We start from the raw sequence: 21,152 nt of genomic DNA on the forward strand, positions 1-21,152 counted from the left end.
GTTTTATTGTTGTTTTAATGACTATTTTAACATTGATCATGAGACAACAGTTACATTTTAGCATTTTGGCCAACACATTTACAGGGATTCACTGTCCTTTAAAAGAAATAAAAAATCTAATAAATCCATATGGACCCCCCCAAAACGACAGATTTACTGCATGTTACTGAGGGACTGGATGTAAATTTTGCTAGGGCGGTTGCACCTCCAAAATTCAACGTAAGCCAAGATGGGTCCTGTCCTGCATTATTAGTGTTTTGCAGAAGGGGCTGTCAGAATCTAATTATGTCAGATTATTGGTGCTCACAGGTTGCATTGTGTGTAATAATGTGTTAAGTGGATCACTACGTAACGTAACATTCATTCATCTTCTAACCGCTTCATCCTCTTGAGGGTCGCGGGGGTGCTGGAGCCTATCCCAGCTGACATCGGGCGAGAGGCAGGGTACACCCTGGACAGACTATCGCAGGGCTGACACATAGAGACAAACAACCATTCACGCTCACATTCATCATACCTCATCACAATTTAGAGTTATCAGTTAACCTAGTCCCCAATCTGCATGTTTTTGGACTGTGGGAGGAAGCCGGAGTGCCCGGAGAGAACCCACGCTGACACGGGGAGAACATGCAAACTCCGCACAGAAGGGCTCCCACGCCCGGGATCGAACCAGCAACCCTCTTGCTGTGAGGCGAGAGTGCTAACCACCACACCACCGTGCCGCCCAGGGGGACTGGAGCCTATCCCAGCTGACACTGGGCAAGAAGTAACGTAACAAACAAACAGAAAACAAACCCAGCCGGCAGACTAGAAGGTCAGTTTTGGACAATTCTACGAAATCCTGGGTTGTGTTAAATGACTTTAGATTAATATTTATACTCTAATATTTGTGCTGTCGATGAAAGGCATGAACAAAAAGGGTATGATCAATGTGCAAAGGAGGGCGGGGACAAATACTGCAGCCAACCCCTTGACTAAAATTTTACTTAAATATATTAAATCAAACAATGCAAAAGGACAAGTTAATATAAATATTGTATGCATGGAAGTTGTGGTGCTGTAAGTGGTTTCTTAGCTATGGGTCAGTGAAGTACTGTCATTTGTAGAATTGGGGGATTGCACTCCCTGTGAATTACTAATGATAATAGACCCGACATTTTGACATAGCGGGAAAACCACAGGTGGTGCTAATAGTGTCTGCTATTGCTGGGATAACCTCAGCTGGACCGATCTCATATGGATATTTCTTTGATGTTTCTACAACAAGTTTGGTTCTTGGAACAAAATTAAAATGTGAGAGATGTTGCACAAGACAAGATGGGTCTTCCAGGGACCCCTGGATGGTTCATGGCCCTCACACAGCTGCCTTACTGTCCTTGTGGCATGTGGCATGACGCCTCTGTTGGTGGACTGTCCCACTCACAAAGTCAGATGTCTGACAAAAGCAGAAATATTAAACACTGCATAGATACTGTAACAGTTTGTCCCACAGGGTATCACTCTGATGAACACTTAAATCACTCATACACTGCCAATAACCCTGTAACATCAAAACATCTGCATGCTCCCATTGTAGACTTTATTTAGTTTTAGTTTAAAATGCATTGTTTTTTAAAATGTACATATCATCATGCACTGTCTCTGTCACTATAAATCCTGCACACTGTACATACAAAAGGCTATATAGACGTGTCATCCAGTCCTTATATATCCATTCAATATTTATGTCTTTGCACTATTTGTATAGTTTACAAGTTATAGAACACTTTACTTGTATATATAGATTTTTTTGTTTTTATATATACCTATTTTAAGTACTTGTGTACATTCCTGTCTGTTCTGCACCTTTATTTGTTCAGCTTTGTTGTCCTTGTTAGCTGATATGTCTAGTTCTGTGTAAATACACTGAGAGCAATGACAAACGGAGTCAAACTCCTTGTGTGTAGGCTACACATACTTATCGTAAGTGCTATATCGTAGGCAACTGGACTTGCTTGCGTTTCTTGAAGACGTTTCGCTTCTCATCCAAGCAGCTTCTTCAGTTCTAAATGACTGGTACGAAGTTGCAGGCTGTGTAGGTGGGAACCCTTGCAGAGTCGTAGGGGTCACGTCAGCTCTTAGTTTCAGAGCCGTTAAGGTCACTTTTTTGTATTTGTGCAAAAACTGGTATAAATCGTTAATTTATTTATTTATTTTTTTTATATAATTTTTTATTGATAGCTTTGACACTGTCTGGTTACTTCCTTGTGTGACCTGTGGTTGCCTGGCAACTGCTCAGGGCCAAGACAAATATATTTTATTTGACAAATAAAAGTGCAAAATTATGATTTTATATAGCATTTAGTTATTTTATGTTATGTAAATTAGTGAGCTTGTCTCCAGTCTTTGTGCTTAACTGCATAATTAACCGTATAATTAACGGACAGTTCGCCGAAACGATTAACCGTATTTTCCAAAATGTCGCACTTGCTTTACGTCTCTCCACTCGGTGTTAAGTGACTGAATGAGCAGTTTCTGTGTCTGTAGCAGCAGAATTCAGACTGACAGTGCTGTATCCGCACCCCCCTCGCATCCAGCATCCGCTCTCCATCATCCCAGTCCGCTTGTGCACGCGCACGTCGGGTCGCCATGGGGTGTTGGGGGGCGGGGCGGAGCCAGCGTACTGCTGCAGCTGTCCATGATTGTGTGGTGGGAGCCAGAGAGGGTCCGGGTACGTGCGAGATGCAGCCATAGTCACGCTACACTGTCTCAAACATTACAACCTGCTGGGATCGTCAGTGCTGCAGCGCATCAGAGCCGACTGAAAGGTGAGGCCGGAAGGTGCATTTCCATCTTTTATTCGTCCTCGAGACACTGCCCCTTGCCCTTGAAAATGACTGCTGACGATCCATCCCTGGCTCGCATCAAGAACAGGCCAGGAAGCGAACCAACATGGATGCTGTGCGCTATAGCAGTGCTGCTGATGATGCTTGCACAGAGATTATGCTCCTAGCATCGTATCCACACAGTCTAATCCTCCCTATAGACAATTTACAGCGGGATGCGACTCGTGTTTAAGAGGAATTTAACACACATGAGCCAGAACAGACAGTTTTTGGTAAAAAGGTGTTTAAAAAAAGGGCTTCAAATAGACTGGCTATTCATTTGTGTCAAGATGACACCCATTTGGAAGCAGCTATGTTCTCAGGAATGGCTTTTTCTTTTAACTTGCAGCCTCAATTTGCTAAATCTTTTCCTCTTGCAGCATGGTTGACTGTATAGATGTCAGTTAGTGATTTACTCACAGCAGCAGAGGCAGTCAGTGGTCCTGCCAACATGTCACTGTTACAGCTATGTAGAAATGTAACCGGACAATTTACATCAGAGGGGTGCCACTTACACTGAAAAACTGTGAACATTGAATTAGTGCAGCGAAATATGATAAATCTAGCATGTTGCCTTCATGGCTGTGTGACTGTTCCCTCTATATTTCAAACACAGCTGGGTCTCTCCTCATATAGCCCGTACAGGTCAGGTCTGTTGACAGGATCTGACCAGCTGTTGCCTGCAGTCACACAGGCCTCACTGTAGTTAAAGGCCCCGTAATTCTTCTGCTAACAGATGTATATCATGATGAACAGACTATCTTAACACAGCAGGTCTGGTCATTACACACAGCCGGTCAGTGCATTTAGTGCTCTGTTTGTGTGCCCAGCCTGTGGACGTGAGGCATCATGGCTGAGCATCAGAGGCAGCGCTCTCTGTCCACCGCTGGTGAGTCTCTCTACACCGTGTTGGGAGTTGAGAAGGTGGCCACATCCGATGATATTAAGAGATCTTACAGGTGAGCCCCCCCCCCACACACACACACACACCCCTCTCTGTGATTCAGCCTATCTCACTTAATTACCACATACATGTGTGCTGTGATTCTATTTTTGATATTTTACCGACTCTCTTCACAGGAAACTGGCGCTGAAGTTCCACCCTGACAAGAATCCTGACAATCCGGAGGCAGCTGATAAGTTCAAGGAGATAAACAACGCTCATGCGATCCTGAACGACCCCACAAAGCGTAATATCTATGACAAATATGGTTCTCTGGGACTGTATGTGGCTGAGCAGTTTGGAGAGGAGAATGTTAACACTTACTTTGTCCTTTCAAGCTGGTGGGCAAAGGTAAGACTGAGGAATGATTACTATTACATCTGTGGTTTCTCTTTACTGGTTATACTTCTCTTAAAGGGCCAGCTTGAAGGATTCAGGGGCATCTATATGTTTATATTAGTTTATAAAGACCTGAAAATAAGAATTGTGTTTATGTTACCTAAGCAATTTATATACTTGGAGTGGGTCCCTTGGAGGCCACCATGTTGCTCTACAGTAGCCCAGAATGGACAACTCTGATTCTACATAGGGCCAATCGCGTCCTCGTGTTGGCCACTGAAGTTAAAGCTCTGCAACCTCACCACTATATGTCACTAAATCCTCCACACTAGACCTTTAATTCTCGCTCACTCAACGGCGTTTGACTTCCTCCCGTGTATCTGCTCCCCTGCAGGCTCTGTTTGTATTCTGCGGCCTGGCCACTGGCTGCTACTTCTGTTGCTGCCTATGTTGCTGCTGTAACTGCTGCTGTGGTAAATGTAAACCACGGCCTCGGGAGGGCCAGGAGCAGGAGTTTTATGTGTCCCCCGAGGACCTGGAGGCTCAACTGCAATCTGATGAGAGAGGTGAGAGTGGATCACCTGTGTCGACACCCCCACCTTGAATTTGGTAGAGGGAGGAGGCTGAAAAGTGATGCATGTATTAATGGTATTTAAATCATAATATATTTTGTATAGTATCCTTTGTTTTATATATAATTTTTTTCTGAATGTTTTGACATTTTGCTGCTAGTTTTTAATATCCTATTAAGAGACTATTCATTTAATTTGTACCTAATATTTGTAGTGCATATATCATAATATATTATGTATTTTGTATAGCACCCTTTCATTTATATGATTTTTTTCTAAAATGTTCCACTTTATTTTTTACTAGTTTTGATATCTAGTTATGAGAATAGTCATGTATTGTGTACTTTATATTTCTGGTGTCTCTATGAAGATGTTTGCAGTCTGGATCTACTCATCCTTTGCTATACTGTGACATTAATTGTATCTAATTATCTCATGAAATGTATTTTATATTGAAATTAATATTGTACAGGAGAATTTGACTCACCATTATTACAATAATGCCATTATTACTGACATTTGTAGTGCACCTTTTGGATTATTTGCCAATCAGCATGTAATTATTTAAAAGGCACACCTGATGGGGATTAAGCACGCTGCAGATCTGATGAAGCAACATGTTGTTCATTTCTTTTCTTTTTTTAACCTCCTGCATGAGGACATTATTTTTTGGGTTTCCTGCACCTTATATTTCATTATGTTTAACTTAGACCTGTTGTCCTCGTTCGTGGACACTTTTATGTGGCATTTCGTGGTAGTAAGACCACTATACACCAATCCATGAAAAACAAGTTAGCAGATATCTCTGCCAAGTCAGTCTGCAGCCAGTCTTGACACAAAAGTGGACAAGGTGCAAAACCTGATCAGTTTATGATTGGAACTTTAGTTTATTTATGATTAATGATGTTTGTAGTTTGATATGGCATTCATTCACTCCTGTTAGGGGTTGCGGGGGGCTGGAGCCTATCCCAGCTGACATTGGGCAGGAGGCGGCGTACACCCTGGTGCTGTGAGGCAACAGTGCTAATCACTGCACCACTGTGCTGCCATACGGCAACAAATTTGACCAATTTTAGCACTAGTAAGAAGCTAAGACACTGTTAATAAGGAGGTACTCGTTTGAGGACACTGGGACTTTATTGTTGTATTATCGCAACATTTCACACAGGCCGATGAGGTGTGAAAGACTGTTCCTAAAAATGAAAAGGACGTTCCTAGCTTGGAGTTTGGAGCAAGAAACATTAATCTAGACGTACAAACCAAACAAGGCTTTTAAATATGTTGTATTGTTTGCAAATTTGTTTTGCCCCAACATTTCAGTGTGGCAATATGGTATCATCACACCGAACCAATTATCGATTTCTTTTATATAAATAATAATATTACAAATTAAACTTTAGGTAGCCTACTAGCATAATATAATCAACTGCTTTTTCAGTCCACTAGATACATTCTGCTGCTGCAAAAAGATGAGGTGAGATGAACAGACTTTATCTTACTCGATAAAACAGATGTTGACCAAGTTTTCCTTTGGGGACAATTTACAGTTGAAAAAAGGTAATAAATCACATTATATTGCAATATTTTATTGCAATACTCAGCATATTGCAACATATTTAAAATCACAATCCTATTGTATCATGACTGAAGTATCGTGATAATATCGTATCGTAGACCCTCTGGTGATTCCCACCCATAACCCACAGAGTTACAAAACACTGAACAAATGCTGCACTGTTTGTCATTTTGTTTTTGCACCACAGTGATCAGGCATTTTATTATTACACAGCTATTAAAAATAAACCCAATGACCCCATATGAGGACAGATTCTTTTTCAAAAGACAGTGCTTAGTTTTTTTATGCTAGTTAGTTCCCACTAACTCATAATGGCTAGTAGAAATTAAACATACATACCAAACAAAAGCTGGGGTCTGAGGAAGTTAAAATATAAGCTAAGTGTTAACCTGAGTATCCTTGTGTGTGCTGGAACTTTGATTTCCTTTCGGTTTTGCTGATAACTGTCGTGTCTGTTTTGTTACACAGAGGCTGGGGGTGAGCCTATAATGCTGCAGCCATCAGCAACAGAGACAACCCAGTTGACATCGGATGGGCACCACTCCTACCACACTGACACCGGCTTCAACTAACCCCTCTGTTCCCGTCAATCCTGGCCTGCGGTCCTGCCTGCTTCCCTGCTCCACCTCCAGTGAGATGAACGAAAGGGGCAATCCATCTTTCCACTTCAGAAAGAGAGCCATGCGGAGGAGAGGGACTAGTAAGCATGGCCCATGAAAGGAACTAATGAAGTCACACATCCCTTACACCCCTCCCTGATTGGTCCACAACTTAACCCCCCCCCCCACCCCAACACCCTCCCTCCCTGATATGAGAAGAAAAGAGAAACAACTTAAGTTTCCTTTTTATGTCTTCTTTTGTATTTCTTGGCCTTTAACCACACAGGTCGCCTACCCCACTCTCCCTCTCCCACATTCTGCATCATGGTGTAGCATGCACTGTTTATAAAACATGGTCTCCAAAGTTTCTCTCATCTTTTGCAGCATTTTTACTTTGCAAGACTCATAATGTAGGTGCATACGTATGTGCAATATGTTCAAATGAGTACAGTTCACACGGTGGAGGAGGAGGAGGAGGAGGGTGGAGTTTATGTGATATTTTATGCTGGAGGAGCGGAGAGCCATGGCTCAGGGAGGTGCTGGTTAGAGAGAGATGGTCAGTGCCATCATTAAACCTTTCGAGAACAGAGTTGTCATTTATTAGTGCAATTTTCACTTCTGATTCACAATCAATGCTGTTTTAGTTGAAAACGCCACCTGCCATCGTCAGACCGACAGTACAGTACGTCTGTGTTTGTCTGTAGTGTGTTCCCCTGAGAGTTTTTAACGTGAATCATGAGGTTGTTAAGGCACAGAGCTTTATTTGCAGACATTTTTTTAATTCCATAAATGCCTGCTGACGTAGTAAGTTATTAGTATTGGCATTCCATTCCTCTGCCTTGGCTTTATTTCAGCTCCTTTCTGCGGGATGGAGACGGCTTTCCTGTCTTTCCTGCAGCACTGAACAGGCCGCCATGACAGTTGTTTTCAAGATAACTTTCATGTGGGTTCATAATTCTTACATCTATTTATGGCAGGTTTCAGCCCAGGTGGATTTGTCATGTTGTCACGATTTTATGTTGATCTGTTGTTTTCAGACCTAACAAGAATCTTTGTTTAATTTTGTTGCTTTCTCGTCACATCAGCAGATACAAAATGTTGGATTCAGAAATTAGAAGCTTATTAACATTCAAATCGTGTTGTTTTTCGCAAGTGAAGGAAATCTTATTTTTCATTTGTGTAAAGTTTGGTAAAGCATCTTGGTTATTGGAATAATATGATGAATTGCTGCCCGTTTTTTCTTTGTATGTTCATCACAACAGCCAAAATAATTCATTTTTAAAAACGTCACGACTAATAGAGACTGAAAGATATTCATTTCATTTTATTTTTCTTATTGATCTGGCGCCATGTGAAGCCAAGGAGCTCCAGGTAACCCAGCTGGCTGTGATGAGCTCTGTTCATAGGTAGAAACAACAGATCTCCATCAGCAGCCGACCCGGTTCAGAGGGTGACATGTTTTTAACTGAGTTGTCTTGAATATGTTAGGTAGTTAATGTGATGTGGAAATAAAAAACATGTTACACTCTTCATAGTCGGGAGATAAAGCTGACGACAGAGCATCCGCATGGGGGGATGTTTTAGGTAGTGAGGAATCAGATTTCTTCATCATGTTTTTAGTCCTTGTGTTTTGAAATGAAGTCTGATGACATTTCGTCCAATGCTGTGATCGTTTTATCATTGTCGACTTTTTTGAATCCATGTAGAGTAAGAAGCTCGTCAGGCATATCATCTGTGAGCTCCGCGCTACAGGCAGCTCCACGTGAAAATGATTTTTCATATGACAGAATTTGCATATATTGCCACACATTTTGCAAATTGCCATAAATTGCCATGAAGATCTTTGCCACTCTGTTAGTTTCATAAATGCTAATAATGTGTTCCAATGGTTTACAATTGGTGAGCTCCTGTTGCCCACCCTCTGCTATTAACGGTATGGATGTTGACCTCTGTGGCCCTTGTATGATGTTTCCTGTAACCCTTGATGAAACATAGATGTTCCTGTCATGGCTTTTTCATTGAGATACTGAAAAATGCTACTGTAAATGTTCTAAGTTGAATGCACTGTGTGTTTAAAAAAACTATAATGGATCAATGATCAGGAAACAACTCCACAAAAAGACAACATAGTATATAGTGTAACTATAGTGAAATGGTTATATGATGCATTTTTGGAATTTTATTTATTTCATACTTGATGATGGCTATAATTTTAACTGGTATGGTGTTGTAATGTAACCATTAAATTTTGCAAGGAATGGTTTAATGGTTACGGTCGCTTGTACATACACTTGGCCCATATAAAGTATAAATCTTAACGTTTATGTTGTAGCATGGTAATTGTGTGTCTGGAAGAAAACAAGTGGATCATTGATCTGATTTGCTGTTGTTGAATAAATGTTCCTGAACATTTTGACTTGTGACCTTCAGTTTGTTTAGTTTGGAGGTTTAAATCTGAATGACTGGAGCTGTGAAGGTTAAGATGACTAATGTTTAAAAGCAAAGCACAGACAAAACTAGCCAAAAGCCATGAACAGTGGTGGCAATAAGTATGGATTATGGAGGAACATGCACACTTGCACATGAATATACAACCTATGCCAGGTCTGCCAAGTAATATATGTATTTAAAACAAATATTAAATCATTTATTAACTTATAGTGATGAAATGAGGCACTTTTCCTTATTAAAAACATTCAAATTAATATTTATGCAGCAGTTAGAAAGAATCAGAAATGTTTTATTGCCAAGTAAATTTGCACTTTCAAGAGGATTTGACAGTGTGATGATTTGGTGCATAACATTTTAACGACATAAAATTAACAAAATTTACAATAGAACATGAAAAATATACATATATGAATATAAAAGAATATTGAAGTAACTGTTTTTAAACGGGTAGTTTTGCAGAAATATACAAATTATTGCCCAGATGATGTAAAAGTTTACAGTATGATACAGGTAGAAACATGGGATGATGGGGCGTTGGTGGCTTAGTGGTAGAGCAGGCGCCCCATATACAAGGCTGTTGCCGCAGCGGCCCAGGTCCGACTCCAGCTTGTGTCTCTTTGCTGCATGTCCTTCCCTCTCTCTCTCCCCTTCACGCTTAAGCTGTTCTATCAATTAAAGGCTAAACTGCCCGAAAAATATCTTTAAAATAAAAAAAAGAAACGGCACGGTGGTGTGGTGGTTAGCACTCTCGCCTCACAGCAAGAGGGTTGCTGGTTCGATCCCGGGTGTGGGAGCCTTTCTGTTTCGGAGTTTGCATGTTCTCCCCGTGTCAGCGTGGGTTCTCTCCGGGCACTCCGGCTTCCTCCCACAGTCCAGAGACATGCAGATTGGGGACTAGGTTAATTGATAACTCTAAATTGTCTGTAGGTGTGAATGTGAGCGTGAATGGTTGTTTGTCTCTATGTGTCAGCCCTGCGATAGTCTGGCGACCTGTCCAGGGTGTACCCTGCCTCTCGCCTGATGTCAGCTGGGATAGGCTCCAGCCCCCCCGCGACCCTCAAGAGGATGAAGCAGTTAGAAGATGAATGAATGAATTTCTAATTTTTTTGACAGAATGCAACTGATAATGACATGGTATTGTAAATAATCCATTATAATAATCCATATTAATAATGATAATTTATACTGCGCTTTTCAAAATAAAGTTACAAAGTTCTGGTCAAAAAATTACAGGACTGCAATAAGGAAAATTGAATTAAAATGAAAATAAAAATAATAAAAATGATTAGAAAATTAAAATAATACACAGAATAAAATAGAATAAAATGTCTAACAATAATATGAGATAACGGCAATAATAATAAAACAAACAGAACATATTAGAAATAAAACAGTGTGTTGAAATTGATTTTGTTGTCTTGAGAAGTGTTTTAAAGGTCAGAGACACATTTCTAACATTAATAAATCCTCATCCTAAATGTACATGTTGTCTTGATGTTTATCTCAGTGTAACATTATGCTATTACCACAGAAAACTAAAGTCTGCTATCTTTTTAGTTCACTTGCTTTGTAGGTGAGACTTTGTGCTCACAGCACTGTGGTGACGTGTTTTGCCAGCAGATGGAGACAAGTCTTTCATTTTTGATAAGTTATTGTGGGATGCTGATTATAAAAGAGAATTTACATCCATTCAAAAAAACTCAACTTTATTTTACTTTATTTTACCCTCTTTGACTCTAAAATCCAGTTGTCTCATTGCTTAAAAAGGGGAGAATGTATTTATATCATCACAGGACAAGACAATGGGTCTTGTATTTCTCATCTTAAATGTCTTGAATGAGCCGTCATGGAATTAAACTAAACACATTTGCTCAGGTACTGCACTTAAGTACAATTTTGAGGTAGCCTACATGTACTTTAAATTCTATTTTATGCTATTTTATACTTATACTGCATCACCTTTCAGAGGGAAATATTGCACTTTTTACGCCACTAAATTTATCTGACAGATATAGTTATTTTTCAGATTAAAATTTTAAATATAAAACATGATTAGTCTGTAAAATATGATGTCTTATTATATATTACACTAGGTCCTACCAAACTGTGTATGAAATAGTGATCAATTACAATATGATGATGATGATGATGATAGTGATTTTTATTAATAGGCTATTATTATATTCTACAACAGTATACAACATCCTTAAAATAATGACCAATCATATATTAATATTAATAAAATATTACTACTACTACTACTACTACTAATAATAATAATAATAATAATAATAAAACTGAGGTCATTCTGCAAAATAAGTACACTGTTTTGCCAATACTTTTATTTTATTTTATTTTTAATTTTGATTTAATTTAATTTATTCTATTCAACAAGATTTGCTACCAGTTAGTTTTCTCAAGATTTATACGAAAAAAAAAATCAACTAATTAACTATGATGTATGATTGTTGCTGATTTAATACATGATATTCTGAGATGGGCTATTCTGCAAAATGAGTTGTTTTGGTACTTAAAGTATATTTTGATGCTAATACTTCTGTACCACTACTTGAGTAAGATCTGAATGCAGTATTTATATCTGTAATAGATTACTCCTCCACGGCTGTATTGCACAACACCATGACACATGTAAACAGCACCAGTCCAGTGGCAGTCTGTGTGATCCTCAGTGTTCCTGCCTCCTGCTGCTCTGTTAGTCCAGCTCACTGGAAGGTGTCAGAAGGCTGCTGCTAGCTAAACTACACATAACTACTCCGAAGCTGAAAGTGAGGCAGCGATGAACCGACCAGGTAAAACCGTTTCACATTAATTTCAGTTCATTTTCACGGTTATTACGGTTAGTTTGAGTCGACAGTTAACGCGTTTATAGTGTGCTTGTGCTGCTGTCGACGCCGGCTAACGTTAGCTCCGTGAGCAACAAGTAACGTTAGCTGTTTGCTACAGTTAGCATCACTTAGCATCAGTTAGTTCAGTTAGCTTCAGTTAGCTACACTTAGCTTCAGTTAGCTTCAGTTAGCTTCAGTTAGCTTTCAGTTAGCTTCAGTTAGCTACAGTTAGCCTCAGTTAGCTTTCAGTTAGCTTCAGTTAGCTACAGTTAGCTTCAGTTAGCTTTCAGTTAGCTTTCAGTTAGTCGGGCAGATAGAGTGAAGTTCAGCACTAAGGACAGCTCCGACTGTGTTTAATGTTCAATATTATAATTTGTATTTTTGTATATTTATATATGACAACCGTTACTGATACTGCTTTAAGTACTGAAGTTTTAAACTTAGACAATGATTTTAAATAAGTACGCAACAATTATATGCATGACGTGAGGTTATCTATCTATCTATCTTTCTATGTCCAGGTTATTTTATGTTTTCTCCAGTAAGTTTTTGGAGGGGCTACTGCATCCATTAACTTCTCTAAAGTGCATATTAATATTAATTCACACACTATTATCTAACAGTCTCCTTTATGCTTGTGGTAACGTATATACTTGTCCCCATTTAGTTATCTATCTATCTATCTATCTATCTATCTAATGTAATGTAAATAATATGTATTTATAGTCACATTAATATTATTCCCCCAAACACTGTAGGCTAAGAGTATCCTGTATGCTTGTGATATACTTGTTCTTAATAACTTTTTTACTCTATCTATCTGTCTATCTATCAAATATATATATATATATGTTTGACTAATTAAATGTTTATTCACCTTTGCCTCTTTGAAAGGTTTTGGTGGGGTTTCAACCTCCATGAACTTCTCCACAAGGGTAACAGAAAATGGCTGCTCGCCCTCAGACCTGACAGAGGAGGACATAGATAATCTAAAGTTTGAACTTGCAAAGGTGATTCAGCTCTTTGGGGCTAATAATCACAAAAGGTAAATGACTGCCATCTGTAAGCTGTTGTGCCTCAATTAATTAAACCGTTTTGTGTTTCCTCTCCATGTTAGATAGAGGATGAAATTCAGACCTTGCGGCAGGTGCTTTTGGTCAGAGAAAAATATGCAGCAGACATCAGGAGGCAGCTGGGTATGGGTCCTCTTAGTAACATCAAACAGAACCTGGCCAAAGGCTGGCAAGACGTCCAGACATCAGCTCCGTGAGTGCATTGGCATCCTCATAAACACTGCATGTTCAGGCTTGCATATTCATTGTAAGGCGATGGTTGTAAACTCCATTACATGCCTCTGTAGTGTTGCCTGGTTTAACACCAACCAACCTCTCTGCTGGTGGAACATTTGACACGCATTGTCTTAGTGTGACAGGGTTACATAACCATGGAAAGCACCCTAATGACTTCCATGATCTCTGTCTTAAGTCGGGGTAGTAACCTGCCAACTTGTGCGTGTCCTCCTCTTGTTTCAGATATCTCACAGCCTCTGCCACTCTGGAGGACATCAGCCACTCCAACGCGTGAGTGTTGGTCATCATTTTTGCATCATATCCTGAAAAAAAAAAACCCTAAAGATTTGTACTACATATCATGGCGCAGGGGTTTCCCAGTGGTTTGCCCTGTGCTCACATGTTAAAGAGGATTCTCTCCTAAGAAACAAGTGATGGGATTTTCCAGGTCAAATAGGATCGGTGCCCCGTTAATAGCCTTACAGCCGGACTTAGCACAAGGAGCAGTAATATTAACAGGCAATGGCAGGACTAACCTGGGGCGGTTGTTTTAGTGAGCAGCCCCCTGCAGCCACATGGCCTGTAGCCACTGACGTATATGAGCCTGTTGTTCACAGTTTAATTTCTATTGTGTGTGTGTGTGTGTGTGTGTGTGTGTGTGTGTGTGAGAGAGAGAGAGAGAGAGTGTGAGAGAGAATGAGTTCATACCTTTGTGATCTCTGTGTGTATTTTAAGTGTCACATGTGTTTTCAGTGTTGTGACTTTCCTCCGATCAGGTCCTGACTTCGACTGCTTCTTTCTACCTGTAGGTATATAAGGACACGGGAGACTCTCTCTCATGCGGGCCAGGTGACATCGACTGCACTGTCCACTATGGGCGTGACCCTCACCAGGAGACTGGCAGAGATGAGGTACCCCCAGCATTTACTCACCTACTCCATCAAACTTTCTGAAAAGAAAAACTTTAATCGTTTTCAAGTTTTATTTGTTAAAAAAATAAATCAGCAGTGAGTATTAACAAGCCAAAATGAGCAGAAAAAATAGGTTGAGGTAGTAGTTTTTAAAACACCGAACTCTGCATGTTAATGGTACAGAAGTTACCATTGAGGAGCCTGGTAAGTCCAGTATATAAATTTTCCAACTGGTTTGATACAAAGCCAAACACTGGACCAGACCAGTAAACTGAATTTTATTACTAGATGTTGCACTTGACATGGCAGCCGCTCCCAAGTGGAACATAACCACACTGTGTCCTCACAGCAGACGAGTGTCCAACTATTGCGTCGCATCAGACGACCTCTGTCCATGTTGAATCCGTTAAATATGCACTTCTGTGACATCATGTAGACAAACACGTACCTATCAGCTGTATGCTCAAGATTGAAGAGGTAGCTGTTTAAAAGATGGGTGATTACTTGCTATCCCACATTTGTACTTTTTAAACAGAAAACACAGGGTTTTTTTTATTGAAGATTACACACAGTATAATAAACAGCAAGCAGGTTGAAGAAACTTTAAGCCTCTTGGTGATCTACCTCCAGCCAACCCCAACCTTATTTTGGTGTTGTAGTGAAAAAAGGAGGTATCGTACAGATAAGCTGTCGATTCATCTTAATGAATCAGCTGTTGATGTCCTTCCTGGTGTCAGTGCTCAGCTTGGCAGTATATTGCACACTGCTTGTCAGACACTAGTGGCTCCCCTAATGTGTTTCTAGACAAAAATAATAATATGTTAATCATGTTGTCATATTGCGTCTTACTAATCCAGTACGGGTTGGATTAAGCACAGTGTGACACTGTCAGCACAGGTTGCCGACTTAGGCTACTTTGCCAGAACGTGTCATAATGACAAATGCCGGTTCAGCTGTTTAGCATTAAAAGGCTTGTACACCGGATAGGACTGGCAAAAGTGGACATTGACCCAGCTCTATTTAATTTATTATCATTGTCAATGTAGGACCAGTGCAGTCATTATAATAACTAATAAATGTTAAATAACTGTTGTAATGTGTAACATGAGGAGTCTGAAAGCACATAAAGTTTTTGTACAGTTAACCACTACAACCATATTTTTTATTTAATTTCTTGAGAAAGTAGCATAAAAACACAGACATGTAATTTATTATTGTAACATTTTTTTTCTTATAAGTCTAAGTGTTTTGACACAAATAATCATGGTCTATATTTTCTAGTTGTCAACAAAACCCATGAATATACTAAAACCAACAGTAAACTGATTAGAGTAGCAGGTATTGCCTTCGTATCCACAGCCTGATACTGTATGTATACTGTTGCTTTTTCTCTGAGCCATCAAGATCTATTGTTTAAAATACATAAATGAGCCACACCATATTCCACTCACTCCGTCCTGCTTGTTGCAGAGTGCTTGGTCTTTTCATGGGATTTCTTCACAGCTTGAAACATTAAAAATAATTCCTGCCTTTTAAAGCTCCAAGCAATTAATGTCCCCTCATCAGCCCTCATTTACCCTTCATTGCAGGATATCTTTTTTTAGTAATACTCCACCCAAAATCTCTTTTGAGTATCAAGCATTCATCCTCTTTAGGACCGGATCATGATAGTTTTTCCTCTTAAAAACTGTCAATTATTATAACTTAATTGTTGAAATCCACTGAAAACAACAAGCTGACCTTTTTAAGCATCCATGCCATGCAGTGGTGGAAAAAGTACTCAGACCTTAAACTTCAGTAAAAGTACCAGTACCACAGCGTAGACATACTTTATTTTAGTAAAGGGGCAGCTGTGGCTCAGGAGGTAAAGCAAGTCCTTTCAGAACACCAGTGGTTTGATCCCCATGTCACAGTATCCTTGGACTTGATACTGAACCCCAAATTGCCTCAGATGGCTGTGCCACCCATGAGTGAATGTGTGTGAATGTTTTTATTGAGCAACAGGGGGCACCAGTGTATGAATGTGACAAGAAGTGTAAAAGCACTTTGAGTGGTGGGAGGACTAGAAAGGTGCTTCACAGATGTTGTCTTTTCAAAATTTTATTTTACATTGAAGAGGCTTTCGCACACCAGGATAATCAGCTTCTGTAATCAGGTGCGTTGGCACAGCAGAAAGTGCTTAACATGGAAAGAAGGATTGCCTGCACACTGAAAATAAAATGGTGACCGCTGCTGTGTAAGTGCGAGTCAGTGTGCCGGCAATCCTTCTTTTCAAAATTGTATTTTAAAATACAAAAATATTAGCATCAAAATATACTTTAAGCACTAAAAGTTAAAGTACACTCTATGTAGAATGGCTCATTTCAGAATAATAATCTATCGATGGATTATAATTTATGATATATTTATGCATAATTTGGATGTTTCTAGATGTTAAAGGTTGAGCTTATTTTATATACTGGTATCTTAATCTATAAAAATACATCATAATTTATATGTTGGTTATATATTAGAATAATCTGAAGCTGCAAAGTATAACTAGTAATTTAAAATTTAAAATAAATTGAGTAACAATTACAATTTCCCTCTGATATTATATTAATATTATTAAAAAGTACAAAGTAGCATAAAATGGAAATATTCAAGTAAAGTACAAGTGCTTCAAAGTTGGACTTAAAGGCGCTGTATGTAAGAATGTGGCCAAAACGGTTACTGCACTCAAATTCAAAATACTGCCGCGAGTCGTGTCCGCCCCCCCTCCCCTACAGATTCAAGGTTGCTGGACAGCGGCACGCTGGAGACTGATTTGTTTTCCCACGGGCGGCTGCTGTGGCAGGGCTGCATTGCCGCGTCCTTGATCTTCGGTTTTCCAGCGGACCATTCGAGCAAGTCCGGCTTCTCTGCTGCTAACACTGCTGCTGGGATACAGCGGAGGAGCCGGCTGCTAATGTTATGTACCGGGACACTGCTAATTCTGCTTGCCGTGTTGCTGTAGCTCAGTCATAACTGTAACTGATGCTGAGACTCTACTGACTGCGTGACTGGTAGACGGTGGTGGGTGGCGCAACAGGCCAAAACACAAATTCAAAACATAAACATGATTTGCAGACTGTGAAAATGTTTTTTAAATGCGAATATTCTGGCCGTACTATTGTTGTCGGTGAGATCAGTATGTTATATGAACATTATTCCTTAGTCTCTGTGACATATTAGGAGGATTTTATGACTATTTGCTTTATATTTCTTACATATAGCTCCTTTAATTCAAATCAAGTCAAATCAACTTTATTTATATGGCACTTTTCATACTACAGTAACACAAATTGCCTCACAGAGGTTAAAAACAACAAAGATCCAAAACAGAAAACAAAAGAAAAGAGAAAACCCAACCCTCCCACCCCACACAGAGATATATAAATACACACACACACACACACACACACACACACACACACATATACACACTAGCTATCACTAATTACAGTATTTAAGTAGATGTACTTAGTAACTGTTAACCACTGATGCTGATGTGAAAGATGAGTGTTTTGAAGCTTAAACCAGATTTTGGGTGGAGTATCCCTTTAACTTCGCAGCCCCGCTGTCTCGTGTTTTTGTATAGCAAGTAATCAGCCGTAATCCAATCACAGTTGTACATCTGGACGTCGACAGCAGTAGCTGATAAGTCTGTTGTTGTCATCGACATGGAAACAGAAGCTGGTGTGACGTTATCTGTGTGTCTGTCTTTATCTCTACAGAGCTCTGCCTCTTCCCAGCCCACCACGGTAAGACTCAACTCAGATCATTGCTGTGAGGCTGAAGGGTCTGAAGTGGGTGCTGAATGTGTGTGTGTGTGTGTGTGTGTGTGTGTGTGTGTGTGTGTGTGTGTGTAAAGCACCAAAATATACTTAAAGTACCAAATGTTAAAGTATTTATAATGTAGAGTGGCCCATTCAGACTAATGTATAATATCACTGGATTAAAATTAGTGATGCATAAATGTGTTAGCATCACTTACGTCACAGCTGGTAAAACTGGAGCTAATTCCATCTGCTTTATATACCGCTGAGTGTCCTAATCTGTAATAACACATCATAATTTATAAATTGATAATATTTTGTATTGATAACCTGAATCTGCAAAGTGATGAGTAACTACTGTTATCAAATACATGTAGTGGAGTACAAGTAATATTACAAGTGTAATATTGATAGAAGTGACATTATTTCCTCTGAATAATAGTAAGCAATTAAGTCAAGTACAAGTACTTCAAAATTGTTCTTAACTACAGTACTTGAGTAAATTTAATAAGTTACCCTCTATCACTGCTGTATGAAACACAAAATCACAAGTTATTAATCCATTAGTGAATTTTAGAACTCAATTAATTAAGTCATATATGACAGAAAAATACTAAATATTTTCTGTTTTCTGCTTTTCTTACTTTAGTATCTTTTTAAGTAAAGTGCATGTCGTAGGTTTTAACTGTTCAGTCATTTCAAAATGTCACATTGAGCTCTGGTAAATTGTTAAAGGGCATTTTTGCTCCAATGTGGGAATACTGAAGTTCTTAATATCATAAAAATAAGTAACAAATTAATCTGTAAGTGCTGATGTGGCCTGACTGAGAGAAACCTGTGACCTTAGTTGTCATATAGACATTGTATACTGTATGTTGTTGTGTATTATTGCATATATATATATATATATATATAAAAATGTGTATAGATAGATAGATAGATAGATAGATAGATCTCTTCAATCTCTTTTACTAGCCCAGTGTGGCTTCACATTTTGACAAATTAACACCTGTCTCAATTAGACACCTGATTTGGTTGCCAAGCAGCTTGGCAAGTTCCACGTTCTTTGGATATATAAAACAGGTTGTTGGCGCACCCCTTGAGCTAAAGTTAGTTTCGTGCTTCGATCGCACATACAGATAAAGATAATAAATTAAACTTGTCAATATGGAGATGCTACATATTGTTAGCTCAAGAAGTTTCTCTACAATTCAATCATTGGGTTTATTTTACTGAAACTACAGTATGAGCATCAAAGAAGACAGTAATTCATTTAGATTTACCGGCCTGGTAACTCCCTACCTCTGAAGCTGTCATAAAGTCAGAGTATTTGTCCATTCCTTGATTACTCGCAAAGGTATTCATATTCCATGAAAGGAATCAAAAGGGTTTTTCATAAAATTAATCCAGCTGTGAGTATTGTTTTAACAGGATATGGTGGTGTTGTGTTGCTATGCCAGGTGCTGTAATCCTCAAGTGGCGTAAAACGAATTAGTTAAAACGCAGTTAGATCAAATAAATGACTCATAATTGATGTGTTATTCAAAGCCTAATTCTGGTGTTATTAAAACAATTTGATTGTATTTCTGATCTTTGCTGTGCAACAGCTTTGTGTGAAAGAACTTAAAAGCCAGTCCCAAATATAGGACTGTTGAGTTCAGTGATTTCAGCACTTAATAGTGCGAGCTATTAATTGAAGTTTTACGGTGTATACAGTTTTTGCACCTACTTGTATGTGCATAATAGTAAAATGTCTGTGTTCACCTTGCTCAGTATAAAAATTTGAGTATATAATGAGGCTTGTGGTGTTATGTATTTGCTGATTTTGCACAATGTTTTTGAGCTTTGCTTGTCACTTAAATGTTGAAACTCTCTTTTCTCTTCTGCCTCTCCACTGTGACACCCAGCACCCTGAGCCACACCATGAGTGTGCCAAGTATGAGGTAAAACGTCACTGTAATCCTGTATTTAATGCTTATTTATGTGGTTAAAAACACGGAGTTCAAGTTCATGTGGTTATGATTTAGAGACAAAGTAATTATTAAATATGTTATGTGTAATTTGTCTCAACATTTCTCTGCAGACATTCTTCTACATTCAAGTCTTTTGAGGAAATGGTCAGCAGTGTGAAGGTGAGTTTGTCGTAACAGCCGCGGTCTCACAGTGTTCTTACTATGTGAATTATTGAGTATTGATCACTTGTTTCCTGTCTGGGTCACACAGGACAAGGTGAGTGGCGGTCTGACAAATAATGGAGACACCTCTGGCTTTGAACGAAGATCCTCGCGCTCATGAAACGGACCCGTCTAACATGTCACAAATTATTTTTCATACCTTGTAAAGTTATGAAATAATGTATGTAATGATATTCTGCTCCTCTGTCTGTGTGAATTTGTCCACTGTTATTTATTGTGTTAACACCACATGTCAAATAGAATGTATTACGTCTGCAAAACTATTTAAACTTCACTGTAAAAATAGTCTTTTACTTTGTGAATCTTGTATTTCTGCAACTGGATAAATGTAGTTTAACAGTCATTTATTTTGACATGACTGCTGTAAACCTGAACTCTACTTGGAATATGCATTCATTGACATTAATTGTGACATTTACAGAACTGAATATCACAAACATGAAGTATTTTTGTACTTTAACATTTTTCAATTAAAGTCAATTGGATGGTGAGTGTTTCTTTGTCATCGATGGCTTCTTCAAGTTCATTTAATGTACTTAGATTGGCTCTCTTGGGGTGTTTTTGGACTCAGAGCAGTGACTAAGCATTTTTTGGGCATATGTGAACACTCCAAGAGAACTCAGACCCCTCTGAAGTTCATTTAACCTGTGCCTTGTGAACACAGAACGCTCCAGGTTCGCTTTGCTCTTTGCCATTGTATTTAGCTATCTAGATCACATGCTTTAGCACTGGGACACTTGAAAAAACAGACCAAACCACGCCGACCTGTA

At 39.0% G+C, this 21,152-nt stretch overlaps 2 protein-coding genes across 2 annotated transcripts; both read left to right on the forward strand.

Moving 5' to 3' along the window:
- The first annotated feature begins 2,653 nt into the window (after positions 1-2,653).
- Positions 2,654-9,279, forward strand: dnajc5aa (DnaJ (Hsp40) homolog, subfamily C, member 5aa). Its single transcript, XM_049581221.1, has 5 exons — positions 2,654-2,807; positions 3,695-3,823; positions 3,945-4,158; positions 4,541-4,712; positions 6,763-9,279. Exons 2-5 carry the CDS (start codon positions 3,714-3,716, stop codon positions 6,864-6,866), a joined length of 600 nt encoding a protein of 199 aa, XP_049437178.1. The 5' UTR covers positions 2,654-2,807; positions 3,695-3,713; the 3' UTR covers positions 6,867-9,279.
- A 2,740-nt stretch (positions 9,280-12,019) lies between these two features.
- LOC125891743 (tumor protein D54-like) lies at positions 12,020-20,867 on the forward strand. Its single transcript, XM_049581220.1, has 9 exons — positions 12,020-12,154; positions 13,085-13,200; positions 13,308-13,456; positions 13,723-13,770; positions 14,289-14,390; positions 18,146-18,172; positions 20,095-20,130; positions 20,271-20,319; positions 20,411-20,867. Exons 1-9 carry the CDS (start codon positions 12,142-12,144, stop codon positions 20,480-20,482), a joined length of 612 nt encoding a protein of 203 aa, XP_049437177.1. The 5' UTR covers positions 12,020-12,141; the 3' UTR covers positions 20,483-20,867.
- Positions 20,868-21,152: the final 285 nt, after the last annotated feature.

This window comes from Epinephelus fuscoguttatus, linkage group LG7 (genome assembly GCF_011397635.1).
Source record: "Epinephelus fuscoguttatus linkage group LG7, E.fuscoguttatus.final_Chr_v1".
NCBI lineage: Eukaryota > Metazoa > Chordata > Actinopteri > Perciformes > Serranidae > Epinephelus > Epinephelus fuscoguttatus.

What these genes read in the sequence shown, in the direction of transcription:
- dnajc5aa (XM_049581221.1), top strand. Translation starts at nt 3,714, where the DNA reads ATGGCTGAGCATCAGAGGCAGCGCTCTCTGTCCACCGCTGGTGAGTCT. An exon ending in TTTCAAGCTGGTGGGCAAAG is followed by an intron (nt 4,159 to 4,540) that starts GTAAGACTGAGG and finishes GCTCCCCTGCAG; the next exon opens with GCTCTGTTTGTATTCTGCGG. An exon ending in ACTGCAATCTGATGAGAGAG is followed by an intron (nt 4,713 to 6,762) that starts GTGAGAGTGGAT and finishes TTTGTTACACAG; the next exon opens with AGGCTGGGGGTGAGCCTATA.
- LOC125891743 (XM_049581220.1), top strand. An exon ending in GACGTCCAGACATCAGCTCC is followed by an intron (nt 13,457 to 13,722) that starts GTGAGTGCATTG and finishes CTCTTGTTTCAG; the next exon opens with ATATCTCACAGCCTCTGCCA. An exon ending in ATGAGTGTGCCAAGTATGAG is followed by an intron (nt 20,131 to 20,270) that starts GTAAAACGTCAC and finishes ATTTCTCTGCAG; the next exon opens with ACATTCTTCTACATTCAAGT.